This window comes from Alligator mississippiensis, chromosome 1 (assembly GCF_030867095.1).
Source record: "Alligator mississippiensis isolate rAllMis1 chromosome 1, rAllMis1, whole genome shotgun sequence".
NCBI classification, from domain to species: Eukaryota; Metazoa; Chordata; order Crocodylia; family Alligatoridae; genus Alligator; species Alligator mississippiensis.
Window position 1 is genome coordinate 309733303 of NC_081824.1, and position 18490 is coordinate 309751792.

Here is an 18490-nt window from a genome sequence, read left to right on the forward strand (position 1 = left end):
GAATACAGAGCTGCTTCTAGGCCTAATGAAACCATTTAAGTTTCAGACCTTTGAAAATCAGGTCATTTACCTAGTTGTCTTAGGCCTCCTCTACACATTACAGGTATTGTATAATTAACTAGTTAATTGCGCAATTACCTCAAGACCAGCTACATGTGCAAAATAGCTATCACATGATAAAAAGCTCCAACCAGCTATAAAGTTAGACCTCAAAAATGTGCAGTGACTTTATAACTGGTTGCTATCAAGCTTTAATTTGTATGTGTAGCAGGGTCTGTCCTGGGGCTGGCATCCTCATCAACTGATAGGGCTCCCAGCCACAGGGGTATACCAGGCCTAGTCAGATCTGGGAGTCTTGCAACTATGGGTGTTCCCAGCTATGGGAGCTTGCTTCTTGCCAGTGCAGGGGGGAGCCCTTGCACCAGCCATAAGAGGCAATGGAATCTAATGCACAATCCTGCAATCACACCTTGTGCCATGCATATGTGATATGGTAGGAGGTGTGATTGTGTAGATCACACATTAGATCCCATCATGCCTTTATCCGAACATGGAAAGGGGGCTTTAGCATGGGCTGAAGTGTCTAAAATGGGCTTCCAATCTTGAACATTCTGATTAGTGGTGTACACTGTTGGTTACATTTAAGATAATGTTACTTAGGTTTACCATATGTCCTAGGTTTTCCTGGACATTTCCTCTTTTTTGGCCCCTTGTCCTTTGTCCAGGCGGGTTTTTTTAAATGCAACCAAATGTAGGGGATTTCGCTTCTGCTTGGGGCTGGGGGCATTGGGGAAGTGGAGCCGCTATCAGGAGATCATATTCTCTCCGTGCAGGCCCCGGCAGCTGCTGGAAGGTGTTTGTGTCTGCAAGCAAGCTGCTTAAGCAGAAGGGCTGGGAGGGAGCAGGGGCTGTGGGTCAAAAGTGGGGGCACCAGCAACGCTGGGAAGCAATGGGCTGTGGGTTGGGAGTGAGGGGCACTGGCAGGACTAGGGGAGCAGGGGGTTGCAGGTCAGGAGTGAGGGGCACCAGGGGAGAGCAGGGAGCTGCAGGTCAGGAGTGAGGAACACCAGCCAGCAGGGTTGGAAGGTGGGAAAGTGGTTGCAAGTCAGGAATGAGGGGCACTGGCAAGGCTGGGGGACATGGGGTATAACACTGCCCCCTACAATCAGATACCCCCTCCCCCCCCACAGGTGTCTTCTTTTTTGAAATTGGAAATATGGTAACCCTAATGTTACTTCAGTCTTCAAGAGATTTGGGTTTTTTCACAATTTAAAGATTAGGGGGCATGGCTAATCTTGTTGCCCCTTTACATCTTCCACTCTCAGCAGTCATATTCTGAATATCCTAATTGTTCAGCACTTAACTTGATTAAATTTTGTCGGTGGAAAGAGACTAACAGTAGGCCCAAGTATCAATATTAAGAGAAGTGGGTTTTTTTAATGTATTTCCTAATTACTTGGAAAATAGAGTAGATAGTGAGATGATCTCTGCAAAATTTGCCAAAATAGCTTAAGGCAAAGGGCTGGATAAACAGTTGGGCCTTCACAAACTAGACAGTTGGCAACATGATGGTATGAGACTAGTGTAGTTCAATGCACAGTAAGAGAAATAAATTATATAGAAATTTTGATGAGTTTTATGCTGTTCAGCTGTGGTCCACAAAGGAAATAGTGTTTCTTTTTTTAAGAGGAATTTAGAAAATAATAGTAAAAATATTGTAAAACTATGCCCCAGACCACTAATACAGCCATTCTTTGAATAATGTGTATTTTTTCAGTTTAAGGAAATGTAGAAAACATTCAGAAAAGGGCATTAGAAATTGTGAAAGAATCAGAATATTTCTACAGGACAAAAATGTAAGATTGTTAGAGTTACTTACAGACATGAAGAATAATAGGTGGCACAATAGTTGTATATAAGAATGAATAGTATAGAGAAGGTCATTAGAAAATATCCTTTTAGGGACTCCTATTTTTTGTATTAATACTACAGCCAGTGGATAATCAACCAAATTAAAGAAAACTTATTTATAACTTATACAAGGAAACTGTTTTGGTGTGGTTCACCTGTGGAACTCATACCACAATATTTTGAGATGAGGCAGAGTGGAAGAAGAGGAACTGTTAATGCTGTCTGGTGCTTTCCATTTTAAAACTACGTGCAATTGTCTATGGCTTTACTAAACTGCTATCATTTGGACTGAAAGTTTCTACGCTGACTGTGGGCTCAGCAGTGATTCTTTGTATTCTTTAGAAAATAATCTCTCAAAATGTTTAAGCCATTTTTAAGAATGACAAATACATTTTTGTCTAGTCCCCATGAAGAATTAGAATTTGATAGGGGGATAGCTTTTGTGCCAGGAATATCTTCCGCTATCCCAGTGAAAAGTACATACAAATTTGGTTCAAGAAAATTCACATTTTGCACGTGCTTAGTACAGACTTACTTAGAGCACAGATAAAAATGAATTGATGAAGCCTGCTTAGGCCTCTCAGCCCCAAACATTTCATGCACCAATCCCAAACAGAGACACTGAGTATGTTGTTGCCCAGGGCTAATTTGGATGGATTTTCACCGTAACAGCTTCTCTGGGCAAAAACTGAGCCCAGCATTGAAACTGAGAGTAGGGTATCTGTCATATGTTCTCACTGACATTTTACAGGGTTTTAGCAGGTGAGGAGGAGGAGATCACCCAAAAGTAATTCAGATGGGACAGTAGGTAAACCAGAGGGAAGGGAAAGAAATAGGTTTGGAGAATGAGTTTGTTGTGATTAGGACTGGAGGAGAGAGATTAACTATGAGTAGGGAGAGAGGGAAGTTGGGACTATTTGGGAAAGGGAGTTGAGGGAATGGGGTGGTTGAATTGGTTGGACAGGGAAGCTGGGCTGGAAGTCAGGGGAAGGGAAAAGGAAGAAGAGTCAAACTTAATTCAACCTTTGTAAAGATTTGTAGTGCTTGTTTTCTTAACAGAATTGTATGTAAATATGTACATGAATATTTAGAATTTCATCCTTTTTTTTAGTTAGGATAAAATGTGAATGTTAAATCCTCAAGATCTAAAACAGTCCCTGAACATTTCCTGTATAAGTAGTGCAATCCTGTTCACACATTTCTGTTCCCATTCATTCAGAATGTTCCTGCAAAGATTGTTTTCCTCTCTCTCTCATAACAATGCCACTCCACACTTTCCAGCTGTGCTGGTTCTCCTCTGTCACATCAAGCATAAGTTACTTGTCTGCACATTTCATGGTTTAGCTCTACCTCTGATAGTCACCTCATAGTCAGCATACATCACCAACTTAGGTTGTCAAACAAGTAGCTTTGGTCAAAATCATTTGAAGTATCTTTCAAAACCATTTTTAAAAACTCTCTTTTCACATGCTAGCATGCTATCTACAAAACAATGAAAATTAATCTACTGGTGTGTTGACACCACTGTTTATCATTCTGACCAATGATGACTCATTCTTCCCTATAGTATGTCACCTGTTTATCTCCATCTGTTGGCCCTTGTCTTATATTTAGATACGAAACTTTTTGGGGTGGGTACCATCACTTCATTTTGTGCATGGTTCCAGTACAGTGGAGTCCTGGCCCATGACTATGGCTCATAAGGTAGTATATTTTATTCATGCATTTTTCTTGATTGATATAAACTCCTTCCTAATTTAAAAAAAAGCTGTTGTTTGTATTTCAGTTTGCTTTAAACTATTTTTAAAAAAACCCAAAACCCTCTTGGTTTTTCTTTCTCTGGGCAGGAGATGGATTTAGGAGTCAATGCCTTAAATCCTTTATCATTATTGACTTCAGTAGCAATGCTTGTTTGGGTAGGGATTATTCACATGAACAAGATTTTGCAGGACCACACCCCTCCATTTAGCTCTTTGTATACTATGTTGACTTTTATTTATGAGATGCATATCCTTCAGTTTATGTCAGCTGAAGGACATTGAACAAGTACAATTAGTCTTTTATCTGATTGTAGCTGACAGATGAAAAGATATTTTATCTTATTTTGTCAAAATGTGATTGCTTAGCTCTTTGGAGAGCTCAATAATATGCAATTTCACTTTTCCCCCTTTACTTTACAAAGCTGCCTATCTGAGACTCATTCACTTAAACTTTTTTGCTGGGTGTCAGGAGAAAGGAGAACTGCATGGATAAATATTGTATATATAATTTTGGAGGGCAGATTTTTCAATGATACCTCCAAATGGAATAAAGCAAAACAAAAAAAATACTCATCACCACAAAGAATGTAAGTGATTCATGGCATACAGTCTGGAAGTTGCCATCTACTAGAAAAAGCAGTGTACAACCTGCCTGAGAAAAGGAAAGAATAAAAAAAATGCAAGCATTAATATTCAGCATGCACTTCCTACAATATTCTGCAGTAATGAAATGATCTTGGAGAGGGGAAATTTCCCAGGCATTCTTTATTGGTTTCATGGGAAAGCAATGAAAGAAGTACCATAGAACTGTCCATTCATGTTAATTGTACTGTTTTCTTCACCTTCTGGGGACTGAAATGCAGTGACCTCCAAATATAATGATGTTAGTTCTGCTGTACGTGAGAGGAAGGTGGTACACAAATTCTTCTGACACGTTAACCGAGTTCTAGCCAGGGGGTTGAAGGAGATTTATTTATGCTAAAGGAAGATTGTTTTCTGCTGAGCTTTGTGCAATTATTTTATGCTTACTCCAGAACTCTCCAGTTCTCTTTCCTTCCTCATAATCCTGCTCACCCACAAAAATCATGTTGGAACAAAGAGTTGAGCAACCAAAGAAGTGTTCATAGATTAAGCTGAGTGAAGAATCATCTGCCTCTCCTCATCAGCTTTCAGCTCTGTACTTAGGCTAAGGTAGGTTTGGGCTCCATATTTTAAAAAGGACATGGAGAAGTTTAAGAGGGTCCAGATGCAGACAATAAAAATGATAAAGAGCTTGGAAGGCAAGTCATAAGAGGAAAGGCTGAAGGAGCTAGGTATGTTCAGCAGAAAAGGCACTAAACAGGGGGAATGGCAGCAATCTTCAAATATTGCTGTTCCCTCAAAGAAGATGGAAAACACCTGTTCTCTCTGGCTGCAGAGAATGGGATGCAGACCAATGCCTTGAGAAGGCAGAAAAGTAGATTTAGACTAGATATCAGGAAAAACCTCTCCACAGTTAGAGCAGTGAAGTGGTGAAATAGACTGCTTACAGAAGTGGTGGACTCTCTGCCACTGTAGTTGTTCAAGAAGAATTTGGACTGCCACTGATTTGGAATGATCTAGGTGTAGCTATGCCTATGTTCTGCTATGGATATTTCCCATGCTTCTGGGCTTTGATGTTTGCTGCATGGGGTTGGGAGGGAATTTTCCCCTCATCCCCCCATTTCTGTTATATGTGTCACGGTTTTTTTTTTAAGCCTTGCTCAGAGGCATTGGGTGTTGGCTGAAACCAAGGATTGATATTTTGACTGGGGTATGCCAGTGCTCCTGCTGAGACTTAAAAGCAGAGGTTCCTGGCTTAGAGGATCTTGCCCCTCCACTCAGAGTCAGGCTAATCACCATATTTGGGGTCAAAAAGGAATTTTACCACTTGGTCAGATTGGTATGACTGTTGGGTTCTTTTGCCTTCCTGTGTAGTGGGGGTGGGTGGTGTAGCCCTCTTCCTAGGGTACCTTGATGATATATTAATGACTTGTACAGAAGCAGGATGTTGGCTGCTATGGTCCCCCTGCTTTACCTGTGGCAGGTTAGGGTTTTATATCTGGTATTGTATCAGGGTTGACTTTGTAATTGTGCTAAGAGGTTAGACAAGGGGTTTGTATAGGGTAGTTTATGTAGGTATGATCCTGCCTCAGCAGGGGATTGGGCTAGATAACCTATGAAGGCTCCTTTCGGCCTTACTCTATGATTCTATGAACTTAAGAACAAAACTAGGAACATGGTTGAGCAATTAAGAATGACCTGTTGAGGCAGTGGGAGTAAGAAAGAATGCAGAAAAATAGATGAGTCTGCTGATAGGAAAAAGTCCATATTTGTATGCCCTAGTAATACATTTTCATACAATATTTCCAGCATACATGCTGATACAAATGTTTTCATAGAATTGGGAAAATATTAATGAATGATTAGATCCTATAATTAGTAATGGAATGAGTGGAGACTTTCATTTCTAGGCTGCTGTTTGAATCAACATCAGGAATTACATGTTTTGTCTCAAGGGTCTTTGGTATATCAGCTCTACTTGCATACCACACAGTTTTTCTCCCCAAAACTAGCCCTCCAAAATTGGAATGCATTTCTTAAAGAGGGAAGCTGATGTTTCTTCGCTGGAATGGAAACAGGGTGGAATGGGGAAAGCAGACACTGTGACTCGTGGCTACGAAGGTCGCTGCCACTTCCCTCTGGGGCTGTTTCCAGTGTTAACTCTCTTACCTCTCAGCCACTGGTGAGGCAGTAGCTTTTGGCGGAAAAGCCAATGAGCTGAGCTGGCTGAGGATGACTGAGCTGCTGCATGCAGTCTGCAGGATCTTTATGAAACTTGTGGTGTGGAAGCAACACTTTATTATTTACAGGAACTTATATAAAGAGCTATTTACGGTAAGGAAGTAACAGTCTTGCATCTACCTTTGAAATGGTCTGGTGCCTAGCCTTGCTGCTGGGCTACCATACCTGAAAGTTTCTGCTGTCTTACCCAGACTGTCCCCTGGGATGCCACACTTCCTGGGCACTCTAGGCTCCTACACACATGTGGGGAGCCTGCTTTGACATGCTGGAAATCCAGCACATCAGAGCAGATTAATCAAGTCTGCTGGAGCACGAAAATTGATGCGCTCTGGCAGCCTTCCACATTAGGTATATCAGCATTGCCATGTGGCTTACTCTATGTTACACAGTCAACCATGATTATGGAAAAAATCTTTTTTTTTCCTATGTTCTTCCTTCCAAAAGCAAGGCGCTTGTTTTATTTTGGGGCGGGGGGAGTATATGATAAAATATGGTATATGGTCTGAAGGCTCTTTGGAAGTGTTGGCTGAGTATTTTGGGGCAACTGTTTACACTATATAAACTCCTGCTATGCCTTTATAAATTGTCATGTTTATCAAATTCATCAGAGAGGAATAAAAGAAAGGGGATGCTGAGTGGTGAAGCCATCCAGAGTAGACGCAGACTGGTAAAGTCATTTATCCAACAACTTCCAGAACTCCATTATTCCCTATGTACTCAACATGCTGTCCTTGGGCATTAAGAAATTCAATGGGAATTTTACTTGAATAAGCATTGGTGGCTGAAGGTTCCTTTCATAGTTACAGGTCTCCTTTTCATTTTGTTGGAGGAAGCTCTCAAATGTGAGACACCATTGATTCAGGCAACAGTCTGACAGAAACAGTACGATCAGTTTCAGCTAGGTTCCTCGAAATAGAACTATTCCGCAGGAAAATCAGAAAACCAAAAAATACAGCACCACAAGAAGGAACATATGTGCTTCATGGCACTACAGCCTGGTAGATGACATCCATTAGAAAGAGTAGTGCATGACCTACATGGGAAGAGTCTGCAGAATTTATATCTAAAATGGCTTTCAGAAAGCATTTGCTTTATACTTTTTTCCATCTAACATTGCTGAAGATGGTGTAATAGGACTCTTATGAAGAAGTGACAAGTGTACAAAGTAGGCGCTTATTTCAGCATATGTTCTCTCCTAAGATGTGTACATATCCCCCCCCCCAGAACATATAACTTTATGCTGGAAGGTAATCACCTATAACCTCTTTTCCATTATTTAGTAGAAAAAAATATTTGCCACTTGGTATCTAGTGTTGAAAGTCAAGGAACTCTGCTTGAGGAATGTATTCATGTTCATTTTGTATTAATCTACAAAGAGTTTTTGTAAACTTTATATATTTATGCGGAAGTCAGTAGACATATTACTTGTCATCTTTAGTTCTGCCTCAGATTTTGCAACCAATTCATTTATTATAATTATTAAAAGAAAAGGACATAGCAGAAAGGGAGGAGTTTGAGCTCCCATCCACTGAATGGTTCAGTTCCTTCATTATCAGTGTTTAGCACTTTTTCAAGCATATGACTGGGAAGGGAGGAGATATCCAGATTCTGGGTCCTAAATGTTAATTATGTCCTTCCCTGACAGCAGGTGCTTTTTTGATACTCCTGAGAAATTGAAAAAAAAAATCCTGTCCTTACTCAGTTTCTTTTTGTAGATATGTGGCTCTTCCAGATTTGAAAAGGTCCTGTCAAGGGAAAAATATGCCTAATTTAAGGAGGCTCCCCTGTTATCTCCCACCATCTTAACTCCATCACACTTAGTCCTGAATGACCTGTGGAGCCTTAACTTTAGGAGTTATTGGATTTGTTTAACCAGTTAGTTGTATAGGTTTTGATTATTTTTTTACTTCTTACAGTCATTTTAGGTTTATCTTCTTGTAATATCTGGATGTGGTCCCCTTTGGATTTCCTGTTGAGACACTGGATAGGCTGAGAAAGACAGTTGTCAGGAATACTTTAAAAATCTTTAGAGGTAAACTGAAGGAGACATTTCTAGGCATCCCGGAATTTATTCAGAACCCACAATGAGGCAGGAATGGAATTTTGACCAGTTGAACTGATTGTGAATATCAATATGAAGATACAACTTGGATGAAAGAAATACCATAGCATTTCTTGTTCCTATTCCCAAAACCCCACAGTCAGACGTTGAGATCTGCAAAGTCCAGGTTCTGCTGGACCTTCTTTTTTAGCATGGGTTGCAGTCAACAGCTCCAGCAGTTTTCTTCTAGGTGGTATGCTACTAGGAGGGTAGCTTAAAAGGCTAAGTTACAGGCAGCTAGCAACAAGACCTGTATACAAAGTCCTGTATACAAAGTAGATATGGAATACCTTGTGCAGTGTGAGGAAAGAGGTACCTTCATGAGAAGAGCAGCACCTACAGAATTAAACTTCAAAGGTGGAAAGGACTGAAGTGGACTGTAGGGATGAAAGGACACTGGGTGTTTTGAAGCTGAATACATTGCAATGCTTTTGCATTCATGGATGAAAGCAGAATGGACAGACCCATTGTTATTTTTTATTACTTTATAGTCAGCCTGCATAATTCTATTTCACAGGACTGAGTGGAGTGACTGGATTGATAATTTCATGAGAAGTGAACAGCGTTTGGGTATTCAAATACTTAAATAAAATTTTAAGGGTCAGGAAAACACACCCACTCTTTTCCTTCACAATCCCCCAATGCACAACACTGTACAGTTGCTGAGTGCATTGTAGCTAACTAAGCATTGTCAGAAATAAGACTATTAAATTATATGGCAAAGAGGTCTCAACTGGAAGGGCTAGGTCTGTCAAGAATGTCGATGGCACATCCAGCAGAATGCAATCCTAGTGACTTTTGATGTACTAATTATTTCGTGCTGTTTCACTGAGATATATGGCATGAGTACTGAACTCCACACCTCAGACACTGAAGAAGACCCCAAACAGCTGCATTGTTAAAGGTCACTCCACACAATGAGTGGTTAATTCTCAGAACCACTTCATAGTGAACTTGCTTTACCGAGTGGTATTTTTGAACAAACATGCAGTTTCAGTAAAATGGGGGTTTGTTCTTTTTCCTTAAAAGGAACTGGGTTAAGGTAGCAATAACCTTGGCACAGGCTATTTCCTGGGGAATTAATGACTGGCTGAGGTTAATGGTCCTCTGCTTCACCTCAAGCCATCAGCTCTCCTCAGTTAGTTATTAATTCCCCAGGAAAATGACTTATGCTTCAGTCATTACTGCTGAAGCATTGTAGGATTGTTATCATTGTCAAGGCTATTGCTTCTTATACTGTTTTCCCCCCTTCTTTTTCTCTTCAACAACAGCTGATGTTTTATTTTTCTGTTCTAAAATCTTGATGTTGCAGAATGTTAAAGACAGCCTGGGGAGGTTCTCGGGTCAGATTGAGGTTATTCGCAGCAAGAAGACATCAGCTTTGCAAAGTGCCACACCTGGGGAAGCTGGAAAGATACAGGAAAAGCTGAGTCAACTTAATTTCCAGTGGGAAAAAGTTAACAAGATGTACAGGGACCGACAGGCGTAAGTAACTTCTTTACATTGTTATTTATGATGAAGTTCATTAACATTTGGCTCACTATGTCTGATTGCCCCTTTGGGTTCTCTGTGTGCAAACTACATTGTGCATTCCAGAACCCCAGCTTCTTTAACTGAGTGCTGGAAAATTCTTGGAGAATTTGAATTTAAATGCCTTTTTTTTTACAGTCTAAAACTATTTTGAACAGCTGCCACTTGTATTACCCTTTGCACATTCATTGCCCCATGTCTATGGCCACTTACAGACATACGGGGACCAACCCTGCCACCTATCCATGGAAGATCCATACAGAACACAGCTGGTGTAAGGATTGGAGCCTATAGTGAACTCTGCTTCATTCGCATAGAGTTTACACATTTCACAAGTACTCTCCATTTTAAGTCTATGGAATTGAAGTTCTAATTGGTAATATCTCCTAATCCAAAATGACCCTGTTAAGTTTGTCCTCTATATGTTAGATACACAAACGGAGTGAAAGATACATTTGAAGAAAAATAGATTCAGAAGTGATTACTCATGAGATACGCATTTTGTTATGTATTATCTTTCTTTTTCATTTGCTATTTTTATGTACTTGGAATTTGGGCAGGGAAGGAAGTCAGGTTCTGACGTAAAAAAAGAGCCAAACTGTCTTAGTGACTAAAGTCTGACTTACATTACAAATATACTGTGGGCAGGATCGTATCTCCCTATATGCAACCAAAGGGTAGTTTTCAGCTGTGCAAGTGGCACTTTTGTAAACTTACAAACAGTTTACAATCCTATTCCCAAAGCAGAGTGGACATGTGAGTGTGCACTCAGCTACCGAGCAGGCACAGTGGGCTTTGTACCAACCAGGCAGGGTATACAAAACAGATCCATACATATATCAGAATTTAACCCTGGGTGAACATAAGTCACAAAAATCTGCTGGCAAAAACCCAAGGAGGAGGAGTGGAAAGAGCACTATCCTTCTTTGTTTTAGCCCCAACAGCCAGAAAGTTGGGAGACTTAGGCTCTAGAGTCCCAGTTGGGCACACAAAGGGAAACAGAATTGTGACCTCAGTCTTTCTGTATATCAGCTTTTTTGTTCTTTCTTCTCCGAATGTGTGCATAAGGCACTAACAGTCTGGATTTAGGGTATGACACAAGTGACACATCATTTTTATCTATTTTTTCACTTACCTTTACTCATGCTATTAGATCTAAAAACAACATTTGGAGCCTCTGCTCAGGTGGTGCCTTGAGTATAGGGCTTGGTAAGGGGAGATGGAATTTCTCCTTTTTCATGGGAGACCCATGAAAGTTTTGGCCATTTTCTTTTTGCTCCTTTAGGGCTCTTACATGTGGAATCCCATGGATTTCAGCCCCATCACTGATATTGTTCTGAATATGCTAAGTCACTAGCTGATATTATGAAACTATACTGTTTCATCAATATGCCAGTGCTCTGTTCTACATCTCTCATTCATCAAGCCCAGTCAGAACTACTTTCCTGCTCTTCTCAGCTCTGGCAAAGACAGGGATGAGGAGGAATGCCAGCTGGCTTCGTTTCAAACTGGTTTAGATGGACATGATGCTTCTTGGCAGCTGTATGGATGTTGAGGAACTGGCAAAGCTTATGGCTGTTCCCTCAGCTAAGAGCATCTGCCTACCTAGTTTCAAAGAGACTTGCAATCTCACAGTGTTACTAAGCTTATCACTGCTCTGAATTCCAAGACAGCAGTGGCAGCCAGAAAAGCTTATTTTATCCTCAGTTAGCCAAGTGACTTCATAGTTTCCTTTTAAATGCAGGCCTCACTATGGTTATCCCCATCCCTCTGTCACATTGAACTGCACCATGCTGTGTCCTCCAAGGCTACTCAGGGAGTTCACCCTCCTTTACTTTTAGAAAGGGTAGATAAGAGAGGGCATGTTATAATTGTGCCTCAAACTCTGTATTGGTTGGCCATTTATTTTAATGTTCCGGTTGCTATATAAGCAATATAACATAAATGACCTAAATGATTTGCATCTCAGTTGTTTTATATTCTGCTGCTCACCCTATAAGAATAACCACCATTCACTTTCCCACATATGTGCCCACACTGGCTGCCACCAGTTCTTGAGCTAGCTATTTTGGAGTTAGCTTGAGTATGTCCATGCTATACTGCAGTTAAAGAAGTGATCACAGTGCAGGCACAAACTTAGTGTTGAATCAACCAGGGGTTTGCATGAAATATCAACAGTATTCAATAAGCACATTTATTTGCAACATTTGGGACTTAGTTTTGCCATTTCAGAACATGCCTTTAGTTTTGGGATATGAAGAACTGTCGATTCCATGTTTGTTTGTTTTTTAAATAGCTGTGCATTCATTTGCCTCCTTCTTCCTTCGCTTGTCCCATCTAAATGGGGTCACTGTTGTGGATCCCAGTGCTCTACTGGCTTCGGTCATATGCATATTCTTCTTCCAGCTTCTTCTCACTTAGGTCCCTCTCCGCTATATTTCTATATATACTGTACATACTTATATATGTGTATTCATTTGCCTAAACTCAGTATTAAAAAAGAAGCTAAAGAAAGCTGAAAAGTGAACAAAGAATAAGCCAAGTGGTTGAGTAACAACTAATACATCACACTAGGCAGTTTTCCAGTCTTTTAGACTTACCCAGTTTTATCTCCTAAGCAAGGACTTTGGAGAAGCATGAAACACTGCTAGATGTTTTTGTAACCCCTTTTGTGTCAGCCTACTAGAAGAATAAAGAAGCGTTTCAGTGTATGGCATAACATCCAAGCCTTTAAGCCCCAAATACTATTGTTAAATGATCATGTGGAACAAAAGTACATCATTTAAAGCTACTCAGAAGTGGCTTCCTGCATTATAACTGTGGGCCAAAAATACACGAAGAACTGCACATTGACTGTTTGTTTGTTTGTTTTCTGTCAGGCAAAAAATATTCCCCAAAAATTTAAGTTTAACTGTGTTGTTTTAATTTATTGCAACTTAAAGGATTACTGAAAAGAATTAAAACAAGAAAGTGTGTATGTACTATGAGTGTAATCCAGAACTTGGTGAAGTCAATTCTACATGGAATTTCTACACTGATTTTTATGGTATTCAAAAGATTTTAAAATGCCTTTGAAAGTTATAAAGATTTTAGGAACAGATATTGTTTTAACCTGTGTTCACTAACATGGTAACTGACTTTCTAAAACCAGGAACCATTAATTTATTTCTGCCCCTGTTTAGGCACAGAATGTGCATCTCTTCAATTACACAAATGAGCTCATCACACACATGTACAAAAAGACACTGCGCATTGAATTTGGAAGAAAAAAAGGCACAGTTTGAATAATATCTCCAAAGCTGATGTAGATTTCATCATCAAGAATATGTGTTGGCATCATTCTTTTATCCATGTCCTAGGGGCAGAACTGCACTATCCTTTTGCTCATTATAGACAAAGATAGCCAGAAGCAAAATGCTAGAGGCCATATTGTCGTTCCTAATATCCCCCTAGCATTATTATGCAGCCCAAATACATTTCACCAACCACAGTGTACTACAGGGATATATCGGAGTTGAAAAGAAACTAATTAAGAAACCAATGAAATGGTGATGCAATAAAACTGACACCACAAGCAAAATATTAAGGAGTGGGGAAAAATTTGCACGATTTCAGAAAACAGCTGAACTTATCACAAGCTTGAATCACTGTCAATCATGTTAAAGGGGGACAACTCACCTAGGCAAACTTGAGTTGCATAATCATACTCAACACTTCTATAGTGCCTTTCCTCTGGTTGTCTAAACCCACTTTGCTATATTAATAAATTTAACCTCTAAACAACTACCAGTCGCAGAGTATTTATATCCTACATAAGGGTAAGTTGAGGAACAGATAAAATTGCAGCAGTGCCAGGAATGCAACAAAGTAGGGGTTCTTAACTTTTACCATTACACATTGTTGCCTTTAGCTGAATTAGTGGAAAAATATTTACACATGGGAGAGCCAGTCTGTCCACAAGGCTCTAGAAATTCATTTTATGATAGTAGAATATAAGAAAGAGGCTGAGGCTGCGTTTGGCAGGGGTTGGGTTGTGGGGTGGAGGAGGCAGGTGGGGGAAATCAAAAGAGCCTTCTCCTTCCTCCCCCTTTTCCTTCCCAGACCTCTGTTCTCTGCCTGAGCTGTTCAGCATCCAATCTGTACTTATATTTCATCTTCACTGTTGCAGATGGCATTATGACAAACAAAAAAAAAAACATTTTTAATGCAGCCAGTGCTGAGTGTCTTATTTAGAAAAGGACCTGGAAACCTTCCCAGATTATACATCTGTCTTCCTAACTTACACTTCAGAGGATGAGACAACACAGTGATGACATGAGAGGATTAGTGAATTATTCTTCTCACTACAGCTTTCCCTTATTCTCCCCCCATCTCCCCACTGCCTCCCCAAACAAAGCATAAACACAAATAAAAGCTGGTTACTTGATGGCTATCTAGAAAATAAAAGCTGAAGTACACATTATACAAATCTGCATTGTGCCAGCCACTTTCAGTTCATTTCTAATAAACATCACAACCTGGTTAGTTTACTTAGACTTGGCTGGTAGGCATATCATTAGTGTGCAAGTCCTTCCTCTGTTTGCATGTTTCAGTTCACCTCATTCTCCTTTTACATGCTAGCAATGGTGCTTAATTATAATTTGATTTTTTTTTTTTTGGTGTAATCATTCCCCTCCCTTTCCCACATAATGGTTTTGGGAACATTTACTATATTTTTCCAGATAATATATTTTCATAAGGCTTACTTGAAGGAAAGTGATATCATAACAAGTTTTAGTATAATTAGGAGGAAAAAAAAAATTAGAGCAAATTTCCTGTTGTTTTTTAGAGTGGATAAAAACAGGCGTAGTAATACAGTATGAGGAAATTTTAAAAATCAAGGCCAAACTTTTAACAGCATTGTTTAGGAATAAATGTACCACATTGCCCACAAACATTCATGTGCATCATATTGACAAAAAATGTACATATATAAGGATTTCCAGAAACAGATCCTTTGTCCCGAAGGAAAAGATTCTTAAAAGAACTGCAACATACCATTTTGTGGTCACTTAGCAAAGGTTTTAAACTTTGAAACTAGAAGCTTTTAATGAAGGTAAACTTACTTGCTAACTTTCAATTATACTTGCTACTGAAATACCTTGATATATCCCAGGAGAAAGTGAGATTTCTGTGTAGTTTGGAATACCTCCAGTGACATCTTTTATCTCCTCCAAATGGTACTTTAAAAAAAAGTTACTGAAAACACAAACCTATACTTTTTATTAAATTATTTTGATCACAGTTTGTATATGGGACATAAAATGAATTATTGCATTGCTAGGCATATGGGACAGAATCCTATTTCATATTTGAAAGTTTTCTAGCTGGATTCTGGCCAGACAGACCTGTGCTTCCAAGAGATGGAGGCAGATATGTGGGTTCAGAAAGAAGAGAACAAACCAAAGCAGGTGTGGCTCAGTTTTGCCAAGGATGCAAGAGGGCCCTAGATTCTAGCCCAGACTTTTACTCTCAGTGGGGAGAAACTGCTCCACTTCATTTCTCTTCCTCCATTTTACCCAATGACTGTTGAATGTAAAAGAACAGGTTATAATGGAGTACAGGAAAGAGGACATGGATAATGCCTGACCTTTGGCAGAAGCCAGATAGATGCAGATTCAAATGTTCTCTGGGTGAGGGGGACCTAAAATCTGGGTCTGCCACTTCCTGGGTAAGTGCTCTAACCACTTAGTTACTGGGGTTAAAATGTGTGAGGACCCTCTGCTACCCGTCTTTCCCAGGACTTATGCTCACTTATGCTCAGGTACACATATGTATCCCTAACCAGTTCGTAGTCTACTGCACATTATCAATCTGTGTATGCACTCTTATGTCTCTGCAGTTCAAGGGTAAGTGCCAGGTACACTGCTAGAATACTACAATTTAGGCACACAAAGGTTAACAGAATTCTGTTCTAAGTGTTTTAAAACAGGTATCAGTATTTTTCTCTAATGAATAAATTTTGATTATGCCCAACACCACATGCATGATTGTGCAGGGAATAGTCACAACCCCATTCTTGCTCTTACCCAGAATCATAGACTTGTAAAAAAGGTTATATGATGTGCCAGGCCTTCAGATCACAATTAAATCAGAAATATGCTGCAATGTTGAGCGAGCCCTTCTATTCCTCGCGCATGGGATGATAGCACAGTTTAATCTATCCATAAATGTGAAAGGGAGGTGTATATATAAAATTATATTGTCTATATAAAATTATTATATTTTCTCTGTAAATTATTTTCTCCTGTATTTATGGATAACATTCATTTGAAAACAAACAAATGAACAAATGCTATACTTTTTGTAACTTTTTTTCCCTTACTGAATTTGAGTAATTTCAAATTTCTCAGCTGTATTTGATGCAACTGTAAAAGGATCCAAGAAATGCCACGGTGTAAATTCACATTTGCATCCATAACAGGAAAATAGTTATCTCCATGAAACAGGGTGGTCTGTCCCTTTAAGAAGGAATAGTCAGCCCTTTTGAGAGAGCCCAGCTATAGGGCATTTGTGAGTATCCCCCTAGATGCTTTTCAAAGCTTTCAGAAAAGTTTTCTTTGGCAATCCCTTGCAGTTGAGGATGATTGTCTTTCATGATTGTCTTACCTGTGTGTCTGAAGGTGGCTGATGAGGCCTATCTGGGATTGAAACTCTACTGAAGCTTGGACATGTGTCTCCATGTGGGATGGGTGGAGCTGGATTCTTGATTTGGTCAACAACACACTGTTTCTGCCACTCCCACGTTTCTATCTCCTGTTGTTGTCATGAGGTTTCAGATTACTGAGATCCCTTCAGCAGACTCTTCTTCCATTTGGGGTGGTCCTGGGTAATAGTTTCTCATGACATGATTATTTTTTTGAATTTGGCCTAAGGACATCCCTGAAGAGCTTTCTCTACCTTCCTCTTGAGCATATGCCTTGGCTGAACTGGGCGAATAAAACTTGCTTTGGGAGTCTGGAGTCGGACATCTGGATGACATGGCCAGCCCAACAAAGTGGATGTTGGACAATCACCTCAATACCTGTGGTGTTTGCTTGCAGGAGGATGCTAGCATTGGTGCATCTGTCTTCCCATTGGATTTGGAAGATCTTCCACAGACAGCATTGATGGTACTTGTCCAACAACTTTAGACGTCTCCTGTATGTTGTTTATGTCTCAGTTCTGTACAGCAAGGTGGAGATCATGACTTCTTGATAAACCATGAGCTTGGTTTCAGATCTAGTGTTGCAATCTTCAAACACATGTTTCTTCGGGTGTCCAAAGGTTCAAGTTGCACATTAGACGCAATGTTGGATTTCTTCATTGATTTCTCGCCTTCTGCAAGAAATAGCTTCCGAGGTATGGGAAATACTCAATGTTCTCCAGAGTCTCACCATGCATCTGGTTTACTGGATCTGTGAACTGTTCATTAGGAACTTGTTGTTGGAGGACCATAGTCTTCTGAATGTTAAGCGTCAGTCCCATTTTCTTGTATGCCTCAGTAAAGACATCAATGAATGCCTGAAGGTCTGCTTCTGAGTGAGCTCACACTACAGCATACTGGAGCTCAATGACTGAGGAGGAAAGCAAGGAAGAAAGCAGGCTGTCAACTGAACAGCTTGTTGTATGGAGGGGCCAGGCTGTTGCGCTGGGGTGAGAGCCAAAGAGCTCCCCTTGTAGTGCCCCAGACAGAGCAAAAGGATTTTGTTTTGTTTGTTTCTTTGGTTGCTTGTTTGGTAGTTAAAAACTATTTTTTATTTGGGAGGACTTGTTGAGGAGCTCCTTGGGAACCAAACCCTCTTGCAAGAGAGGGCAAGTTAGACAACACGCTTACACTCCACAGCAAAAGAAATCTTAGTGATGGTTCAGGTTTTGCCTTATTCAAGGTGTGTGTTTGTGTGGTAGAAGCTAATTTGACTTTGTCTACTGCCAGCCAGGAGCAGGATGAACTAGCAATCCTGCTTGCAGAAAACACCTACGACTTAGTAGGGCTAACAGAAACCTGGTGGGATTCTTCCCACGACTGAGCGGTACATATTGAGGGTTATAAACTGTACAGAAAGGACAGAGTGGGAAAGAAAGGAGGAGGGGTTGCGCTCTATGTCAATGAGCAATATACATCAACCCTTATCAAGACAGAATCGAAGGAGGAGGAAGTAGAAGGATTGTGGGTTAGGTTACATGGGGGTCAAGGAGAAAGGGATATGGTGGTAGGGGTCTGCTACAGACCCCCACACCAAGGGGAAGAGCTAGATTTGGGGCTCCTGAGGCAGCTCTCGGAGACCATAAAAACTAAGGAGGCGGTAGTCATGGGGGACCTAAACTACCCAGACACCTACTGGGA

The 18490-nt window shown here is 40.2% G+C and overlaps 1 protein-coding gene across 11 annotated transcripts in view; it reads left to right on the forward strand.

The window, feature by feature from the left end:
• DMD (dystrophin) overlaps window positions 1-18490 on the forward strand; it is a 2172325-nt gene that overhangs the window by 1134111 nt on the left and 1019724 nt on the right. For all 11 annotated transcript variants that reach the window (XM_059720821.1, XM_059720816.1, XM_059720817.1 and 8 more), the window contains one exon: window positions 9908-10080. In XM_059720821.1, the coding sequence (XP_059576804.1) occupies window positions 9908-10080 (173 nt within the window). The remainder of the gene's footprint in view (window positions 1-9907; window positions 10081-18490) is intronic.